Genomic DNA, 20397 nt, shown 5'->3' on the forward strand with positions numbered 1-20397 from the left:
TAGCTGGAGACCGCGGCTTCCGAAGCCGACAAGGCCGCGCCGGCCTGGAGCTCCCAGGCTCCCGATGTTGAAATCGGCGCCGCCCGCACCGCTCCGCAGACCCGCAGCCCGGAGGTGTCGAACACGGCGGACACAGCTCACCGGAGCTCCGGCGCGTCGATCCAGCGCGGCGACCCAGGCAAGGCATCGCCCGCTCCGCTCCGCGACAGCGCCCCAGCGCTGCGCCACCACCGAAGCCGAGGTGCTGGGCGGTCCCCGCCAGGAAACGGCGCTCCAAGCCCGCTGGTAGGCCACGAGGACGGGTTGACGGGCAGCCTGGAGAAAAAGCTGCCTCACCGACCAGGTAGGGACCTAGAAATAAAATTGCCCCCTACCCCCCACCCCCCACATTAAAAAGTCAATTTCTCCAACGGACAAAACACAGGACTTACTAAAAACTTTAAAGAAAAGCGAAGTAAACGGTCGGCTGCTGGTTAGCAGCCGCTTCCCAAGATGGCTCCTCCATCCCGAAGGCATAAGCTTAGGGGCGACCGTGCCTTTGCGGTTGCAGCTCCTAGACTGTGGAACAGCATCCCCCTTCCCATCAGAACTGCCCCCTCCATCGACTCCATTAAATCAAGACTAAAAACCTATCTATACTCCGAAGTCTTTCCTGACGTCCACTGAGCGAGGGCTATATGTATGTAGTTTGTTTGTTTATACTATTCTTATAACAAATGTAAAGCACTTTGGCCAACGAGAGTTGTTTTTTAAATGTGCTATATAAATAAATGTGACTTGACTTGGGGGTTTACCTATTGCCTGCTCTTCCCAATGGCTGGGTCCATTGGACTGTTGCTTTGACGTTCACATCCTATTGGTTTGATGCATTTGGATCTCAAGCTCCTCTATTCTGTCAGCGTTTGGTCATTCAGCCCACCATGGAAACAGGCCCTTCAGCCCACCATGTCCCTGCCAACCATCAACTGCCCACTTGCACTAACCACATTCTTTATTCTGTTGAAGTCCCCCAAATTCCACTGCTCATCCATACACTCGGGGCAATGTGCGGTGGCCAATTCACCTGCCACCACAGACGCCTTTTTGCATGTGGGTGCCCTTTTAGTATCATAGAAACATAGAAACATAGAAATTAGGTGCAGGAGTAGGCCATTCGGCCCTTCGAGCCTGCACCGCCATTCAATATGATCATGGCTGATCATCCAACTCAGTATCCCGTACCTGCCTTCTCTCCATACCCTCTGATCCCCTTAGCCACAAGGGCCACATCTAACTCCCTCTTAAATATAGCCAATGAACTGGCCTCGACTACCCTCTGTGGCAGGGAGTTCCAGAGATTCACCACTCTCTGTGTGAAAAAAGTTCTTCTCATCTCGGTTTTAAAGGATTTCCCCCTTATCCTTAAGCTGTGACCCCTTGTCCTGGACTTCCCCAACATCGGGAGCAATCTTCCTGCATCTAGCCTGTCCAACCCCTTAAGAATTTTGTAAGTTTCTATAAGATCCCCTCTCAATCTCCTAAATTCTAGAGAGTATAAACCAAGTCTATCCAGTCTTTCTTCATAAGACAGTCCTGACATCCCAGGAATCAGTCTGGTGAACCTTCTCTGCACTCCCTCTATGGCAATAATGTCCTTCCTCAGATTTGGAGACCAAAACTGTACGCAATACTCCAGGTGTGGTCTCACCAAGACCCTGTACAACTGCAGTAGAACCTCCCTGCTCCTATACTCAAATCCTTTTGCTATGAAAGCTAACATACCATTCGCTTTCTTCACTGCCTGCTGCACCTGCATGCCCACTTTCAATGACTGGTGTACCATGACACCCAGGTCTCGCTGCATCTCCCCTTTTCCTAGTCGGCCACCACAAGTATCACAAGTTGAGTTGGTTTTAATCCTTCTTGCTACACTGTGGCCTCTTCCTGTCACTGGGTTGTGGTCTGAAGAAGGGCCACGACCTGAAACGTCATCTTTTCCTTTTCTCCAGAGATGTTGCCAGACCCGCTGAGTTTCTCCAGCATTTTGTGTCGATCTTCAGTGGGTTGTGGCATCTGTTCAACTTTTAGCAGAAAGCAATGGAATTGAGATTGCACTAAAGAAAATCTGATTGATAAGAGGAAACAATTGAATGCACTACCATTGGATGTGATTTTGTTTTTCATGTATCATATATTCCATCATATATTTGGGTAACTAGAAACATCATAACATTGATGTACTGAGATTAGTTTCAGCAGTGAGTAATTGAGAAATTGTTTATAAGTTTATATGTCATAGGTGCAGAAATAGGCCATTCTGTCCACTGAGTCACCTCCCCCATTCAATCATGACTGATCTATCTTTCCCTCTCAACCCCATTCTCCTGCCTTCTCCTCATAAACCCTTGACACTCGTACTAATCAAGAATCTGTCAATCTCCACCTTAAAAATATCCAATGACTCGGCCTCTACAGCCATCTGGCAATTGATCACACAGATTCACCACCCTCTAAAGAAATTCCTCCTCATCTCCTTTCTAAAGGCAGAGCCTTTTATTCTGAGGCTATGCCCTCTGGTCCTAGACTCTCCCATTAGTGGAAGCATCCTCACCACATCCACTCTATCCTGGCCTTTCATCCTCTGCATCCACTCGATCCAGGCCTTGTATCCCAGTACTGGTTGTTAAAACTGCACTAACATATGCCCATAATTTCCCACCAACTTTTGCTGTTTTCACAATTTGTACAATATAGTAATGCGCTCCTCATTCTCCAATTAAAATGTCTGTCAATAAGAATTGGGTCATCTGGTGAAGAGTATAAAAGGTCAATCTGTGTGAACACTGTGTTTAACAGTTTATTTCAGGAGCATCGGTGACCACCTATTGCAGCCACAACTTCCTGTGTACAATTTCAAGCACTAGAATGAACTGCGAATGATCAGAGGAGGTGGCTATTGCCACTGCAGGCCTTTATTATTTATTTAGTTGTGGGTTGTGCCTTTTTCAAAATCCCATAAAAAAATATTGGCCGTGAGCCATCCACTTGAACTCCTGTAGCATTTCTTGTGAAGTGACTTGCATGGTGCTATAGGATAGTTTTGTTTATTGTCACTTTCACCAAGGTGCAGTGAAAAGCTTTTTGTTGCGCGCTAACCAGTCAGCAGAAAGACAATACATGATTACAATCGAACCATTTACAGTGTACAGATACGTGATTGGTGAATAACATTTAGTGCAAGGTAAAACCAGCAAAGTCCGATCAAGGATCGTCAGAGCTGGTCACCAAAGAGGTAGATAGTAGTTCAGCACTGCTCTCTGGTTATGGTAGGATGATTCAGTTGCCTGATAACAGCTAGGAAGAAACTGTCCCTGAATCTGGAGGTGTGTGTTTTCACACTTCTATACCTTTTGCCTGATGGGAGAGGGGAACAGAGAGAGTGGCCAGAGTGTGACTCATCCTTGATTATGCTGGTGGCCTTGCCGAGGCAGTGTGAGATATAAATGGAGTTAATGAAAGGGAGGTTGGTTTTGCATTGGTATGTCACACAAACATGATGGTATGTGATTGTGTGATGAGCAGGGACTTACAGTATGTAGACAGCAGTGATGAAGAAGGAAGAATAATGGACTTGTAATTGGGAATGGTGTGCTGTTTAGATGAGAGCCTACAGATAGCAGAATCCTGGGCAAGTGATTGCAGTGTATTTTGTGGATGGTGAATATTAGAGACAAACATTCATGGGACCTGTAATGTAAATTTTAGATTGGGTAATTGTTATGCAACGTGCAAGATTTCATTTTTGAATTCAAGTTGAGTATGCCAATAATTGCAAAAACCTCTAAAGCACGGTGGTGCAGATGGCAGTGTTGCTCCCTTACAGCGCCAGAGATCCGGGTTCAATCCTGACTACAGGCGCTGCCTGTACGAGGTTGTAGGTTCTCCCTGTGACCACGTGGGGTTTTCTCCGGGTGCTCCGGTTTCCTCCCACACTCCAAAGACACACAGGTTTGCACTTTGGTAAAAATTGTAGATTGGCCCTAGTGTGTAGGATAGTGCTAATGTATGGGGATCGCTGGTCGGCACGGACTTGGTGAAGGGCCTGTTTCGGCGCAGTATCTCTAAACTAAACTAAAATATTACTGATGCTGGAATTCAAAAGTGAAATTAACAAATGATGGAAAATGCTGAGCAGGTTGGATAATATCTGCAAAGTCATTCCAATATTTGAAAAGTGGTGCTTACTTGACTGTCATAACTCGTTGATTGCTTCTGACTTAAGCAAAAAGGTGCAGATATCCGAATATGCTGGAAAATTAAATTTGCATTTACAGTAGTAAATGGGTTAAGAGGAAATGACAACTATAGATTTCTTATTCATTTGCAGAAATTAGCACATCAGTGTAGTTGCCTTAATGAGTTTCAAGTAGTTTGGTGTTGAACTAATTACTGTTAATTCATCCTTTGGGTTTAGCAATAACTGCTTGGTGACATGATTCCAGACTGGCCATTCATGATTAATAGCCTGAGATTGACAGAGATTTGACTGGGATCACGTGTCCTCGTTAGCTACAGGCAAGGTCCCGGCGAATTGGAGAATAGCTAATGTTGTCCCCCTGTTTGAAAAGGGCGGTCGAAACAAACCAGGAAATCATAGGCTTTATACGAAATTATATTAGAAATTATACGCTTTACATCAATAACAGGGAAATTATTGAAGACTCTTAGGGATGAGACCTTATTGCATCTGGAAAGACACAGACTTATTAGTAATGTTTAAGAAGGAACTGCAGATGCTGGAAAATCAAATGTGGACAAAAATGCTGGAGAAACTCAGCGGGTGAGGCAGCATCTATGGAGCGAAGTTAATAGGCGACGTTTTGGGTCGAGACCCTTCTTCAGACTGATGTGGGGATGGGTTGGGGGGGGGGGGGGGGGAGAAGAAAGGAAGAGGCAGAGACAGTGGGCTGTGGGAGAGCTGGGAAGGGGAGAGGAAAGAAGGAGAAAGCAGGGACTACCTGAAACTGTGGCCCCTGGTTCTGGACTCCCTCAACATCGAGAACATGTTTCCTGCCTCTAGCGTGTCCAAGCCCTTAACAATCTTATATGTTTCAATTAGATATCCTCTCATCCTTCTAAACTCCAGCGTGTACAAGCCCAGCTGCTCCATTCTCTCAGCATACGACAGTCCCGCCATCCCGGGAATTAACCTTGTAAACCTACGCTGCACTCCCTCAATAGCAAGAATGTCCTTCCTCAAATTAGGGGACCAAAACTGCACACAATACTCCAGGTGTGGTCTCACTAGGGCTCAGTACAACTGCAGAAGGACCTCTTTGCTCCTATATTCGATTCCTCGTGTTATAAAGGCCAACATGCCATTCGCTTTCTTCACTGCCTGCTGTACCTGCATGCTTACTTTCATAGACTGATGTACAAGGACACCCAGATCCCGTTGCACTTCCCCTTTTCCCAACTTGACGCCATTTAGATAGTAATCTGCCTTCCTGTTTTTACTAACCTCACATTTATCTGCATTAAACTTCATCTACCATGCATCTGCCCACACCCCCAACCTGTCCAAGTCACACAGCATTCTCATAGCATCCTCCTCACAGTTCACACTGCCATCCAGTTTTGTGTCATCTGCAAATTTGCTAATGTTACTTTGAATCCCATCACCCAAATCATTGATGTATATTGTAAATAGCTGCGGTCCCAGCACCGAACCTTGCGGTACCCCACTAGTCACTGCCTGCCATTCTGAAAGGGACCCGTTAATCCCTACTCTTTGTTTCCTGTCTGCCAACCACATTCTATCCATGTCAGCACTCTACCCCCAATACCATGTGCCCTAATTTTGCCCACTAATCTCCTATGTGAGACCTTATCAAATGCTTTCTGAAAGTCCAGGTACGCTACGTCCACTGGCTCTCCCTTGTCCATTTTCCTAGTTGCATCTTCAAAAAATTCCAGAATATTAGTCAAGCATGATTTCCCCTTCGTAAATCCATGCTGACTCGGACCGATCAGTGTACATGTGAGATCTTTTGTAATTGATAATTTTCAGAATCAAGGGTGAAAGCAGAATATTATAGATGCTGAAAATCATAAGTCAGGCAGCATCAATGGAGAAACTAATTATTTCAGGTGGATGACTTTTTATTTCCAAATAATATTTGTGAATCTGAGGAATTGTCTGCCACAGAAGGCAGTGGAGGCCAATTCACTGGATGGTTTCAAGCGAGAGTTCGATTTCACTCTTGGGGCTAACGGAATCATGGGATATGGGGAAAAAGCCGGAGCAGGTTACTGATTCTGGATGATCAGCCATGATCATATTGAATGAATGCTGGCTCGAAGGACCGAATGGCCTACTCCTGCACCTGTTTTCTATATTGCTGGAGTGGATAGCACTCTTCATTGGAGACATTCCAAATTGTAATTGTCCATGGCTTAACAATTCCCCAGTGTATCAGGTGAGGTGGTTGTAGTGCATCGTGTTCTGTTGTCCAGCGTATCGTTCGCTCGTGAGTCAGATGACGTTCTGCCATCGCTTTGCCACGGCCAGTGCCACATCTGTGCCTCTGTGGAGATCGTCCGCAGTGCATGGCTCTCCGCCGCAAGTCAGTAGGTGGGCTTTGTCTGTACCTCTCCACAGTTGCACTTGTCAGGGTTCGAGAGGCCCCACTTCTTCAGGTTGAGTCCGCAACGTCCCACTCCAGTGCGGAGGTGGTTTAGGGCTTTCCAGGTAGTATAAAGCAGGTGGTGTCCTGGTGCCAATTGTGTTTGGTTTTGGTGCCTGGTATAGTTGGCTGTAGTTCCATGAAGCTGTTGCGACACTTCAGGCGTTTCTTGGCATGTTGGTGATTGTGCATGGGATGGCGGGGGTCTGTGTCCGCATTGAAGCATTCTACTGCAGCCGCCCGATCACATCTTCGAGATGGTTCATCGATGCCTGCCAGCTCGTACAGATGTTCAACCTTTGTCGGCTTCAGGTATCCTGTGGTTTTCCTGCAGGCAGTGTTCAATGCAGAGCCCACCTTGCGTGCATGTTTAGAGCGGCTCCAGACAGGGCTTGCATATTCTGCCATTGTCCAGCATATGATATGTTATGAAGCTGCATGGAGAGCAAGATCAGAGAATGGTGGGAGATGGATTGATGTGCAGTCAGTCGAGATTAGTTTATCCTGACATCATGTTTGGTGCAGACATTGTGGATCTGTTCTTGTGCAGTTTTTTTTCTCTATTCTAATGCAATATCTTTCTGCAGTGGAGAATGCCCGAGGACAGTAAAAAGAAGTGTAGAAAGTCCAGCATACTTAGGAAATGCTTCTTGTTGGTTGCTGAATGGGTACTAGCTTCTGGATTAAATGTTTGTTTAGTTTAGTTATAATAATATAATAATAATAATAATATATTTTTTGTTTATTGTCATTGCACATAAGTGCAACGAGATTTGGTATGCAGCTTCCATCCGATGTCGTAACTTAAAAAACTAATAAAATTTAGATTTAGATATCCCGAGACATGTTTGTAAAAAAGACCATTAAAACAGTAAAACAGTCAAAACAGACTAAAGTGCAGATGTGTCTGTGTGACGTGACCATCCGAGGGAGACAGTCCAGGGGGGTGGGGGGCACTCAGCAGGGCCGGTTCAGAGCCGCTATAGCTCTGGGAATGAAGCTGTTCCTGAGTCTGGAGGTGCGGGTGTAGAACGCCTTGTAACGTCTGCCGGAGGGAAGTAATTCAAACAGTCCATTACAAGGGTGTGAGGAGTCGTTATGGATACTGACGGCCTTCCTGAGGCACCGTGTGTGGTAGATGCCCTCCAAGGCTGGTAGCTGTGTCCGTTTAGAGATACCGCATGTTGCAGGCCCTTTGGCCACACCGACCAGCGATCCCCACACACTTAAGCGGCCTTTTCACGGGGCGACTTGACGCAAGAGTTAACCAGAGTTTAACATCGTGGGAACCTCGTGCGATAACAGTACTGCATTCGTGGACCACCGTGGACCACCGTGGTGCTAACGGCAGGTAATCGTGTAACTTGGTCACTCGGGAGAAAATTCAAGAAAGTTTGAATTTCTCCAAGAGTGACTTGTACACTTGTGGTTGAGTATTGCAACATTGTATGAACATAGTGGCCAGTGCGATATCCGTGCGACATCCGTAATAACTCTTGCGGGTACCGTGGGAACTCCTGCGAACGGTGAGTAACTGAGCAGTTTGATTGTCAGTGCTTGTTTTACCTCATTGTTAAATAAATATATTTTTTACTATCAGATTGATGTCTGCAATTCTTCATTAACACATCACTACAAGATGAATGTCTCTAATGTTATAATCCCTCTCATGCTGAAACACAAAATAGTTGAAGGGAGGTGAAATAATCACATTTTCATTCTTTTTCATTTTTGAGTGTTAAGGTACCTCACTTGCTGAGCTATTTTACTCCAGCAGTTTGTGTCTCTTTTTGTCTAAAGCAGTTTCTAAGACTGTAGGAACTCAGCGGGCCAGGCAGCATCTACGGAGGGAAATGGACATGCGACCCTTTCTTCAGGCTGCCTTATCTCTCTCCCCCCTCCCCCCTACTTCCACCCACACACACAAATGCTGGAGAAACTCAGCGGGTGCAGCAGCATCTATGGAACGAAGGAAATAGGCAACGTTTCGGCCTGAAACGTTGCCTACTTCCTTCGCTCCATAGATGCTGCTGCACCCGCTGAGTTTCTCCAGCATTATTGTGTACCTTCAATTTTCCAGCATCTGCAGTTCCTTCTTAAACACAAATGCACCGAGTTCCTCCAGCATTTCGTGTTTTGCTCAGTATTCCAGCATCCGCTGTCTCCCGCGTCTCCAATAAAACAAAACTACTGTCAAAAGGGTGAAGAATAGGGGCAGAGATAGATACATTCCTGATTAGTGCGGCTGTCAGGAGGTTATGGGGAGAAGGCAAGAGAATGTGGTTGAGAGGGAGAGATAGATCAGCCGCGATTGAATGGCGGAGTGGACTTAATGGACCGAATGGCCTAATTTTGCTCCTATAACTAACAAAGATAGTAATTGTTAGGGAAATGTAGTTATTAAAGACGAGGGGGAGCAGAAATGGGCAGTCTGGGATGGCTCGCGAGATACTTGCATAGAGGCACAAAAGTTAAAGAAAGGGCAGATAAACAGAGGGGGGAGGGGACTTCCCTCAGTGCCCATCTGTTACCATTAATTGGACAGTTCGGTCTGTGAAACGCAACACGCCAGCCCCGACATCCAGCCCGGTGGTCAGTCCTTTGAAGATAGACACCAGTTGCTTGGAGCAACTCAGCCGGACAGGCAGCAACTCTGGAGAGAAGGAACGGGTGGCATTTCGGGTCGAGAGCCTTCTTCAGACTGAGGTCAATCAGGAGTCCCAGCCAACACGACAATCGCCCGCTGCACAGTCTCGGAGCTTCCACTGCGAAAACGGTGCCTACATTTGAGCACTTATGTGACTGAACCATCCTAACACCAACCACAGAGCATTCCTGAACTACTACCTACCTCATTCGAGACCCTCGGAATGGGTGACGTTTCGGGACGAGACTCTGAAGAAGGGTCTCGAACCGAAACATCACACATTCCTTCTCTCCAGAGATGCTGCCCGTCCCGCTGTTTTACTCCAGCATTTCGTGTCTATCTTCCGTATGCTCTGTGATGGTCATCTCGGAGTCAAGTGGCAACTCTGGTCTGTAGACACGAGGAACTGCAGACGCAGGAATCACGAGCAAAACACAGCGCGTTGGACGAGCCTGACCCTTTGAGTTCCTCCATCACTTTGTGTTGAAGTCAGGTCTGGACATTGCTTGGCTCAGTCTCAGGCGCCGGCTAACTAGGAAGGTCGAGTCAAAGTCCAGCACTAACACTCAAGAAATAACGTTTGCGGCCTGATGTTCCCAATATTTAATTGAAATCATTAATAAAGTAAATAAATAGATACCGGTCTAATCAGTATCTACGGGATTGGACAGGCTAGATGCAGGAAGAATGTTCCCGATGTTGGGGGAGTCCAGAACCAGGGTCCCAGTTTTACAGTCTACCGTGGGAACTCTTTAACTCAGTAAAGTAAAGTAAAGTAAAGTAGCCTTTATTGTCATATCAGCGCACAGGTTGATTGTTGCTTTATTCAGTTTCCCAGGGGGTCGGGACGGGACTGGAGTTGGGAGGGAAAGGTGGGGGAGTCGAGGGAGAGGAGGGGGAGACAGATGGGGGTGTCTTCATTTACTGGCGGCGGGTGTCTGTCACTGAAACAGGCAGGTGAGATTTCACATCCACCTTGTGTGTGCCTCTCTCTCTCTCTCTCCCTCCCTCCCTCCCTCTTACACAGGCTGAGAGACTCTGCCTCTGTGAGTGTACGTCTCTTTCTCCCCCTCTCCCACACACAGTAAGACCGAGGTACTGTGCTCAGTCCATCTGTGTCTCCCACATACACAGTAAAACATGTCTCCAAATGAGCCAATTCAACCAAGGGAGGATATTTATAGTGTGTGAAAAAAAAGTGACATCATTTGTGCCACGTGATGATTTAACAACACTTCACAATGTTCATTCAAGATTTAACGCGAAAGCTCGGGAGACGGACAAGTCACTCGCACAAATAACAGAAATGCCGAGTACCGTGGGAACTCTTTATCTACCCCCCCCCCCCCGTTATATCGTGTGATATCGTGCTAGACCACGACCACTTCACTCTGGTTACATCTTGCGTCAAGTCGCCCCGTGAAAAAGCCCCATTACACTGTCCAAAGCACATTAGGGACAATTTACAATTTTACCAAGCCAATTAACCTGTACCTCTTTGGAGTGCGGGAGGAAACTGGGAATCCTGGAGAAAACTGACACAAGTCAGGGGGAGAATGTACAGACAGCAGTCAAGATCGACACCGGGTCTCTGGCGCTGTAAGGCAGCAACTCTACCACTGCACCACCGTGCCACCCCTGCAGTTAGCTGCAGTTCCCTTCATTGTTTCAACCTTTTTCAAAATATTTTATTGTAGCAAGCTGCCAGAGGAGGTAGTCAAGCGTCCAGAGGAGGTAGTTGAGGCAGGGACTATCCAAACATTTATGAAGGAACTGCAGATGCTGTAAAATCGAAGGTACACAAAAATGCTGGAGAAACTCAGCGGGTGCAGCAGCATCTATGGAAGAAGGGTTTATCTGAAGAAGGGTTTCGGCCCGAAACTTTGCCTATTTCCTTCGCTCCATAGATGCTGCTGCACCCGCTGAGTTTCTCCACCATTTTTGTGTACCTCCAAACATTTAAGATGCAGTTAGCCAAGTACATAGATAGGACAGGTTTGGAGGGATATGGACCAAAGGCGGGCAGGTGGGACGAGTGTAGCTGGGGCATGTTTGGTCGGTGTGGGCAAGTTGGGCCGATAGGCCTGTTTCCACACTATATCACTCTATGACTATAATTATAGCAACGGTTGCATGTGGTGATTCCAGTTCAGTTTCTCCATTTCCAGCAGCAGAAACAGCCCAGTACAGTAACATGTAATATTATAGAAGGCAGCAGCTGGCCAGGACAGTGAACTGGAAAGGGAGTGGTTGAATTCTAGGACATCAGAGATACAGACCCTTGAGCCCAGAGACTATTAATGTAAAGTAGGCCAGAAATGACTACATCTGTTAATTCTCAATGTCTGCTTAACAGTTTTGTACGTTGCACTGGTTTAAGTACGCTGAAGAACTAGGTTAGCACTACCTCATTCAACAGATAATATGGTTTGAATTAGAGAGGTTTCCATGGCTCCATTTAATTTTGCAATGAAAAAATCTGAAACATTTTCTACATAAATTATTTGAACTTGGAAAACTGAATTAGAACAAACTCCTAAATGCCAGAAAATGCAACAAAAAGAAAACATCAACCATGTATCTTATTAGAGAAAATTATTACTGTTAATTTTGATTAAAGTAATGCACCCAACTGAGTGTTACTTGCACACATGGCAATACTCCAGCATATGTCTTGGCTCTAAATAATGCTACTGGGTCCCTGAGCACATTAAGATTTAGAGTTATATATAGGTAGTTTAGTTCTTTAGTTTAGTTTGGAGAAACAGGCTCTTCGTCCCACCGAGTCCGCACCGACCAGCAATCCCCACACAATAACACTATCCTACACACACTAGGAACAATTTACATTTATACCAAGTCAATTAATCTACAAACCTGTACGTCTTTGGAGTGTGGGAGGAATCTGAAGATCTCGGAGAAAACCCACACAGGTCATGGGGAGAACGTACAAACTCTGTACAGGGTGGTGAACCTGTGGAATTCTTTGCCATAGACGGGCACTTTCCATTGCAACCGCAAGAAATGCTACACTTGTCGCTTCACCTTCCCCCTTGACTCCAAGGACCCAAGCAGTCTTTCCAGGTGCGGCAGAGGTTCACCTGCAACTCCTCCAACCTCATCTATTGCATCCATTGCTTTAGATGTCAGCTGCTCTACATCGGTGAGACCAAGCGGAGGCTTGGCGATTGCTTTGCTGAACACCTCCGCACGGTTCGCAATAACCAACCTGATCTCCCGGTGGCTCAGCATTTCAACTCCCCCTCCCATTCCTAATCCGACCTTTCTGTCCTGGGCCTCCTCCATGGCCAGAGTGAGGGCCACCGTAAATTGGAGGAGCAGCACCTCATATTTCACTTGGGCAGTTTACACCCCAGTGCTATGAACATTGACTTCTACAATTTCAGGTAGTCCTTGCTTACTCCCTCCTTCTCAGCTCTCCCTCAGCCCACTGTCTCCGCCTCTTGCTTTCTTCTTCCCGCCCCTCCCACCCTCACATCAGTCTGAAGAAGGGTTTCGACCTGAAACATTGCCTATTTCCTTCGCTCCATAGATGCCGTCTCACCCGCTCAGTTTCTCCATTCAATTTTCCAGCATCTGCAGTTCCTTCTTAAACATATTTATTCCTGGTGCTTTAACATAAGCAAATACATGGTATCAGATACCCATCTAGAAATAACTATGACTAATGCCCGCAATCCCAGTAGGTAATCCCGGTGGAAGAATTGGGTACTTGGTCGGTATGTCAAGCTGTGATCCCTGTAAACCAGGTTTGCTCCCACACTGAGCTGTCGGTGAGTGGGAAGATTATGCCTCTGATGCATTCCATGGAATGAAAGAATTTGGAACTGATACATTAACCTCAATTTTATAATAACTTCCGAAAGCATCAGACATCATAAAGGACATAAAGAATTCCTTTTGTCAAGGCAAAGGACATATCTAAGGTAGTGAATGAAGCTGTCTTCAGGACAGCAAAGGATGAAGACATCCTTGTAATAACATGGGAAATAGAGATTTGGTTTATTATTGTCAATTGTACTGAGGTACTGCAGTGTTCTGCATGCTACCCAAAGAGATCAGGTGCACCATACTAAAGTACAATTGATTCAAACTCAAGTACAGCAGAGAGAGCAAAGGGGGAGATACAGAGTGCAGAATATAGTTCTCAGCATTGTAGAACAACTGGAGAAGCATTTCATGGGGGTGTGTGAGGCCTTAAATTTGCCAGTGTTTGCTTTAGCGTGGATGTGCATGCTTAATGTTATTGATCAGTCATAGCCTCACTATGATATTAGGGACAGGGGCTGTACCATGCTTCACTACATTACATCCTGTTGGAAACAAAATACACCAATCAAATGGTTAATGTATTACATGAATAGGGCAGATTTGGAGTGCTGTGGGCCAAACATGGGCAGGTGGGACTGGTATATCTGGGACTTGTTGGCCGGTGTGGGCAAGTTGGGCCCAAGGGCTTTCCATCGCTCCATGATTCGAGGATGATGATGAACAGTGGGGTGGACTAGTTCTTTGTAATTTGCTTGTTTTTATACATGGAAACAAAGAGAATATGACCTTGATTTTTCCTGATAAGTGTGATCTCTTTTAATATGCCTATGACCAAAATGGTGTTGACAAAAACATTTAAGGCACCACACTGCTAAAGGGCTGGTTAATGTATATGCTTCTTTCTAGTTAGTTTAGATTTAACCTTTTCCAATTTCATTAGAGCTCCTATTTTTTTGTTAAATAAAATACTGACATAGCATAACAATAAATGTGAATAACCAAATCCACCTAAGAAACCTGAGGTGGACACAAAATGCTGGCGTAACTCAGTGGAGAAAAATAATAGATGACGTCTTGGGTCGAAACCCTTCTTCAGACTACCAGAGAACAGGGGCCGCTAACGTTTTGGAATCTGACTCAGTTCATGTTTTGTAAGCAAAACTGTGTGTAGCTACCATCAAAAAATCTTCTATTAAAGAGGAAATGGTTTGCTTCCTTGTTTATGCTAGACTTGTACATGGATTATGCTTATTTTTTCTGACACTGAAAGAACTATTTACCCTTTAATGCCAAACATCTGCTTTAATTGTTGGCTCTGGAGAGGATTAATTGACAAGTGGCCTTTTAATCCTGTAGGATCAGCGGAGGAACTTCAGCCTGAATCGATCACTTTCCTCTATCAGCTGACTGAGGGGGCTGCTGCTCGGAGTTATGGTCTCAATGTCGCCAAATTAGCAAGTATTCCCGGGGAAGTGCTAAAGAAAGCCACTCAGAAATCCAAGGAGCTGGAAGGCTTGATGAATACTAAGAGGTATGATTATCTTGACAAAGTAGCTTATAAAACTCCACCAAGTGACTTTATAAATGATTTAAACATTTTATGGGGATGCATTACAGCATGGTTTGGGAAACAGCTCCATACAAGACCACGTGACATTGCAGAGAGTTGTGGACATAGCCCTCACCAACCAACCCTTTCATTGACTCCATCTACACTTTACTTGTTATCGACAAGGCCAGCAGCACAATCAAGGACCAGTGTTACACCAGTCACTCCCTCTTCCTCAGGCAAGAGGTACAGAAGTGTGAAAACGCACACCTCCAGATTCAGGGAACGTTTCTTCCCACCTTTTATTCGGCAACTGAACAGTCTTCTCACCAGCTAGAGTATGGTCCTGACCTCCTATCTACCACATTGGAGTCCTTTGAACGGTCTTTATTTGGACTTTATCTTGCACCCTTTGTCCTTTATCTGTGCAGTGTGGACGGTTTGATTGTATTCATGTATAGTATTTTTGACCAGATGGCAGTCTGATTGATTTTTTGTCTTTTTAGTTTTAGTGTGTGTTAAAAGTTTGTGTCAATTTTCTCCGGTTTGTTTTATGTGGGGGGAGGGGGTGGAGGGAAACTTTTTTTTTCAGTTTCTTACCTTGCCGGATATGCGATTAATTTTTGGATCGCATTCTGCGGCCGACCATCGATGGAGCTGGAGGCCTCCTTGGATTGACCTTGGGCCCCACCACGGGGCGTGGACTTACATTGGAGTTGATCTCTTGCGTGGGATCGCTCCAACCGTGGCCTGCGGACTTTACTTGGATGTTGGGAGCTCCAACGTCGCGGAAGGTTTGACCAACATGACGCGTGGTTCGATCGTCCGGCGCGGGGGAGCTGACGCCCCCCGATATAGGAGCTGATCGCCTGGACGCGGAGGGCCCGCCACCAGCTACAGGAGTCAAGATCGCCCCGACACCGGAGGGCTTGAGGCCTCTGACCGCAGGAGAACAAAGGAGGGAAGAGATTGAACTTTTTTTCACCTTCCATCACAGTGAGGAATGTGGAGGAGTCATTGTGATGGATGTTTATGTTAAAATGTGTTTTGTGTGTTCTGTTGCTTTTAATGTGTATGACTGACTTGGCAAATGAAATTCCTCGTATGTTGCAAAACATACTTGTCTAATAAAGTATTATTGTAATTGTGATGACTGTTAACAGATCAATTTCCCTCCTGGGACAAATAAAGTTATATTGTATTATTACAAATGTATATCCATTATCCATGTTCTATTATGGACTCAGCAAACACGTGAGTCTTTTTTATATGTAAAAATAAATTGTATTCTGGTGCAGAGTCTGGTGTTAGAAGAATCTCTTTTTTTTGACAAGGTTCCTAAATTTATAATGATTAGTTATCAGCAATAATTGAAAAAATCCATACCAAACTATTTCAGAGGAGTTCATCACATTAGGGTTTCAATTCCATCTGGTTTGAGCCTCGTGGCATTAATAAAAAAAATATTTTTTTGTGTAGGTCTTCCTCCTCTTCATTTGCATGATATTGGTAAGGTCGACATTGAATGCTCATCTCTGAGGCTGCCAAACTGAGTGAGTTGCAGATCAGTTCAGAGTCAACCATAGCACCAATGGCCTGGAGTCATACACAACTTTCTATGTTTCTATGTAACATTAGCAAATTTGCAGATGGCACAAAGTTGGGTGGCAGTGTGAACTGTGAAGAGGATGCTATGAGGATGCAGGGTGACTTGGATAGGCTGGGTGAGTAGGCAGATGCTGTATAATGTGTATAAATGCGAGGTTATCCACTTTGGTGGCAAGAACAAGAAGCCAGATTATTATCTGAATGGTGTCGGGATAGGAAAAGGAGAAGTACAATGAGACCTGGAAGACCTAGTACATCAGTCACTTAAAGTAAGCATGCAGGTACAGCAGGCAGTGAAGAAAGCTCATGGCATGTTGGCCGTCATAACAAGAGGAGTTGAGTATAGGAGCAAAGAGGTCCTTCTGCAGTTGTACAGGGCCCTGGTGAGACCACACCTGAAGTTTTGGTCTCCTAATTTGAGGAAGGCCATTATAACTATTGAAGGAGTGCAGCGTAAGTTCACAAGGTTAATTCCCGGGATGGCGGGACTGTCATATGCTGAGAGAATGGAGCAGCTGGGCTTGAATTCACAGTAATTTAGAAGGATGAGAGGATATCTTATAGAAACATATAAATTCTTAAGGGATTGGACAAGCTAGATGCAGGAAACATGTTCCCGATGTTGAGGGAGTGCAGAATCAGGGGCCACAGTTTAAGAATAAGGGGTAGGCCATTTAGAACTGAGATGTCAAATGGGATTGTCGAGGATGGAGTTAAAGGGAAAGGGTTTCTTAAATGTGTGAGCAGAGAGACAGAGGGGTGTAGTGGGAGTTGTGTACAGGCCACCTAACAGTAGTAGTGGAGTTGGGGATGGCATCAAACAGGAAATTAGAAATGCGTGCAACAAAAGTAAAACAGTTATAATGGGTGACTTCAATCTACATTTAGATTGGGTGAATCAAATTGGCAGGGTTGCTGAGGAAGAAGATTTCTTGGAATGTATGCGGGATAGTTTTCCAAACCAACATGTAGAGGAACCAACGAGAGAGCAGTCTATTCTAGACTGGGTATTGAGTAATGAGGAAGGGTTAGTTAGCAGTCTTGTTGTGCGTGACCCCTTGGGCAAGACACCTTGGAGGCGGTGTACAGGAAGGGACAAAGCCGACTGTATTTTTTAAGGAGGCTGAGGTCATTTAATATCTGCCAACCCCTACTGTGCAGTGTCTACCATTCAGTGGTGGCCAGTGCTCTGTTTTTTGCTGTGGCCTGTTGGGGAGATGGCGCCCGTATAGCGGATAAAAACAGACTGGACAAACTAATCAGGAAGGCCGGCTCAGTGGTCGGGGCTGAGCAACGAACGGTCCAGCAGGTGGCAGAGGCCAGAACTCTAAATAAACTAGGTTCTATAATGACAAACCCCACTCACCCACTCCATGCCCTGAAGGTGATCAAGAGCAGCATCTTCAGTCAGAGGCTGATTGCACCAATGTGCAAAACGGAGAGATATAGGAAGTCGTGTTTACCAGCTGCTATAAGACTTTATAATGCGCATAAATAATTGCACTTTTTTTTAATTAATTGTATTTTAACTTGTATTTTAACGTATTTTTAACTTGTTAAGTATGGAAGCCATTTGAGGAAATGTGTGGTGTTATGTTTGTCTTGAAGCTGTCGTGGCACTGTAATTTCCTGAAAAGGATTATTAAAGGTATAATCTAATCTAATCTAATCTAAGAGTGAACATAATATGGTTGAGTTCTTCATTAGGATGGAGAGTGACATAATTAATTCAGAAACAAGGGTTCTGAACTTAAAGAAAGGTAACTTTGAGGGTATGAGACGTGAATTGGCCAAGATAGACTGGCAATTGATTCTTAAAGGGTTGACGGTGGATATGCAATGGAAGGCATTTAAAGACTGCATGGATGAACTACAACAATTGTTCATCCCAGTTTGGCAAAAGAATAAATCGGGGAAGGTAGTGCATCCGTGGATAACAAGGGAAATCAGGGATAGTATCAAAACAAAAGATGAAGCATACAAATTAGCCAGAAAAAGCAGCCTACCAGAGGACTGGGAGAAATTCAGAGTCCAGCAGAGGAGGACAAAGGGCTTAATTAGGAAAGGAGAAATAGATTATGAAAGAAAACTGGCAGGGAACAAAAAAATTGACTGCAAAAGTTTTTATAGATATGTGAAGAACAAAAGATTAGTTAAAACAAATGTAGGTCCCTTGCAGTCAGAAACAGGTGAATTGATCATGGAGAACAAGGACATGGCAGACCAATTGAATAACTACTTTGGTTCTGTCTTCACTAAGGAAGACATAAATAATCTGCCAGAAATAGCAGGGGACCGGGGGTCAAATGAGATGGAGGAACTGAGTGAAATCCAGGTTAGCCAGGAAGTGGTGTTAGGTAAATTGAATGGATTAAAGGCCGATAAATCCCCAGGGCCAGATAGGCTGCATCCCAGAGTACTTAAGGAAGTAGCCCCAGAAATAGTGGATGCATTAGTGATAATTTTTCAAAACTCTTTAGATTCTGGAGTAGTTCCTGAGGATTGGAGGGTAGCTAATGTAACCCCACTTTTTAAAAAGGGAGGGAGAGAGAAAACGGGGAATTACAGACCAGTTAGTCTAACATCGGTAGTGGGGAAACTGCTAGAGTCAGTTATTAAAGATGGGATAGCAGCACATTTGGAAAGTGGTGAAATCATTGGACAAAGCCAGCATGGATTTATGAAAGGTAAATCATGTCTGACAAATCTTATAGAATTTTTCGAGGATTTAGCTAGTAAAGTGGTTAAGGGAGAACCAGTGGATGTGTTATATCTGGACTTTCAGAAGGCTTTCGACAAGGTCCCACATAAGAGATTAGTATACAAACTTAAAGCACACGGTATTGGGTGTTCAGTATTGGTGTGGATAGAGAACTGGCTGGCAGACAGGAAGCAAAGAGTAGGAGTAAACGGGTCCTTTTCAGAATGGCAGGCAGTGACTAGTGGGGTACCGCAAGGCTCAGTGCTGGGACCCCAGCTATTTACAATATATATATTAATGATTTGGACGAGGGAATTGAATGCAACATCTCCAAGTTTGCGGATGACACAAAGCTGGGGGGCAGTGTTAGCTGTGAGGAGGATGCTAGGAGGCTGCAAGGTGACTTGGATAGGCTGGGTGAGTGGGCAAATGCATGGCAGATGCAGTATAGTGTGGATAAATGTGAGGTTATCCACTTTGGTGGCAAAAACAGGAAAGTAGACTATTATCTGAATGGTGGCCGATTAGGAAAAGGGGAGATGCAACGAGACCTGGGTGTCATGGTATTACCAGTCATTGAAAGTAGGCATGCAGGTGCAGCAGGCAGTGAAGAAAGCGAATGGTATGTTAACATTCATAGCAAAAGGATTTGAGTATAGGAACAAGGAGGTTCTACTGCAGCTGAAACCACACCTGGAGTATTACGTACAGTTTTTGTATCCTAATCTGAGGAAATACATTCTTGCCATAGAGGGAGTACAGAGAAGGTTCACCTGACTGATTCCTGGGATGTCAGGACTTTCATATGAAGAAAGACTGGATAGACTCGGCTTGTACTCGCTAGAATTTAGAAGATTGAGGGAGGATCTTATAGAAACTTACAACATTCTTAAGGGGTTGGACAGGCTAGATGCAGGAAGATTGTTCCCGATGTTGGGGAAGTCCAGGACAAGGGGTCACAGTTTAAGGATAAAGGGGAAATCTTTTAGGACCGAGATGAGAAAAACATTTTTCACACAGAGAGTGGTGAATCTCTGGAATTCTCTGCCACAGAAGATAGTTGAGGTCAGTTCATTGGCTATATTTAAGAGGGAGTTAGATGTGGCCCTTGTGGCTAAAGGGATCAGGGGGTATGGAGAGAAGGCAGGTACAGGATACGGAGTTGGATGGTCAGCCATGATCATATTGAAGGGCCGAATGGCCTACTCCTACACGGACTTTCTATGTTTCTATGTTTATTGAGGAAAAACGTTTTCACGCAGAGAGTTGTGAATTTATTCAGAAGGCAGTGGAGGCCGATTCACTGGATGCATTCAAAAGAGAGTTAGATAGAGCTTTTAGGGCTAGCGGAATCAAGGAAGATGGGGAGAAGGTAGGAATGGGGTATTGATTATGGACGATCGTGATCACGTTAAATGGCGGTGCTGGCTCGAAG

The 20397-nt window shown here is 45.0% G+C and overlaps 1 protein-coding gene and 1 long non-coding RNA gene across 3 annotated transcripts in view; one reads left to right on the forward strand and one right to left on the reverse strand.

The window, feature by feature from the left end:
* Positions 1-20397, forward strand: part of msh3 (mutS homolog 3) — a 285979-nt gene that overhangs the window by 247240 nt on the left and 18342 nt on the right. Inside the window, exon 23 of one of the 2 annotated variants that reach the window (XM_033018740.1) lies at positions 14461-14635. In XM_033018740.1, coding sequence (XP_032874631.1) covers positions 14461-14635 — 175 coding nt within the window. Of the gene's footprint in view, positions 1-14460; positions 14636-20397 lie in introns of those variants that run through there. The other variant, XM_033018741.1, reaches the window with a different exon arrangement.
* LOC116971508 lies at positions 6931-17708 on the reverse strand. The gene is made up of 3 exons (XR_004411511.1): positions 17699-17708; positions 15412-15415; positions 6931-7066 (listed from the first exon to the last, which is right to left on the reverse strand). It is a non-coding gene; the product is annotated as an uncharacterized LOC116971508 (long non-coding RNA).

This window comes from Amblyraja radiata, chromosome 3 (assembly GCF_010909765.2).
Source record: "Amblyraja radiata isolate CabotCenter1 chromosome 3, sAmbRad1.1.pri, whole genome shotgun sequence".
NCBI classification, from domain to species: Eukaryota; Metazoa; Chordata; class Chondrichthyes; order Rajiformes; family Rajidae; genus Amblyraja; species Amblyraja radiata.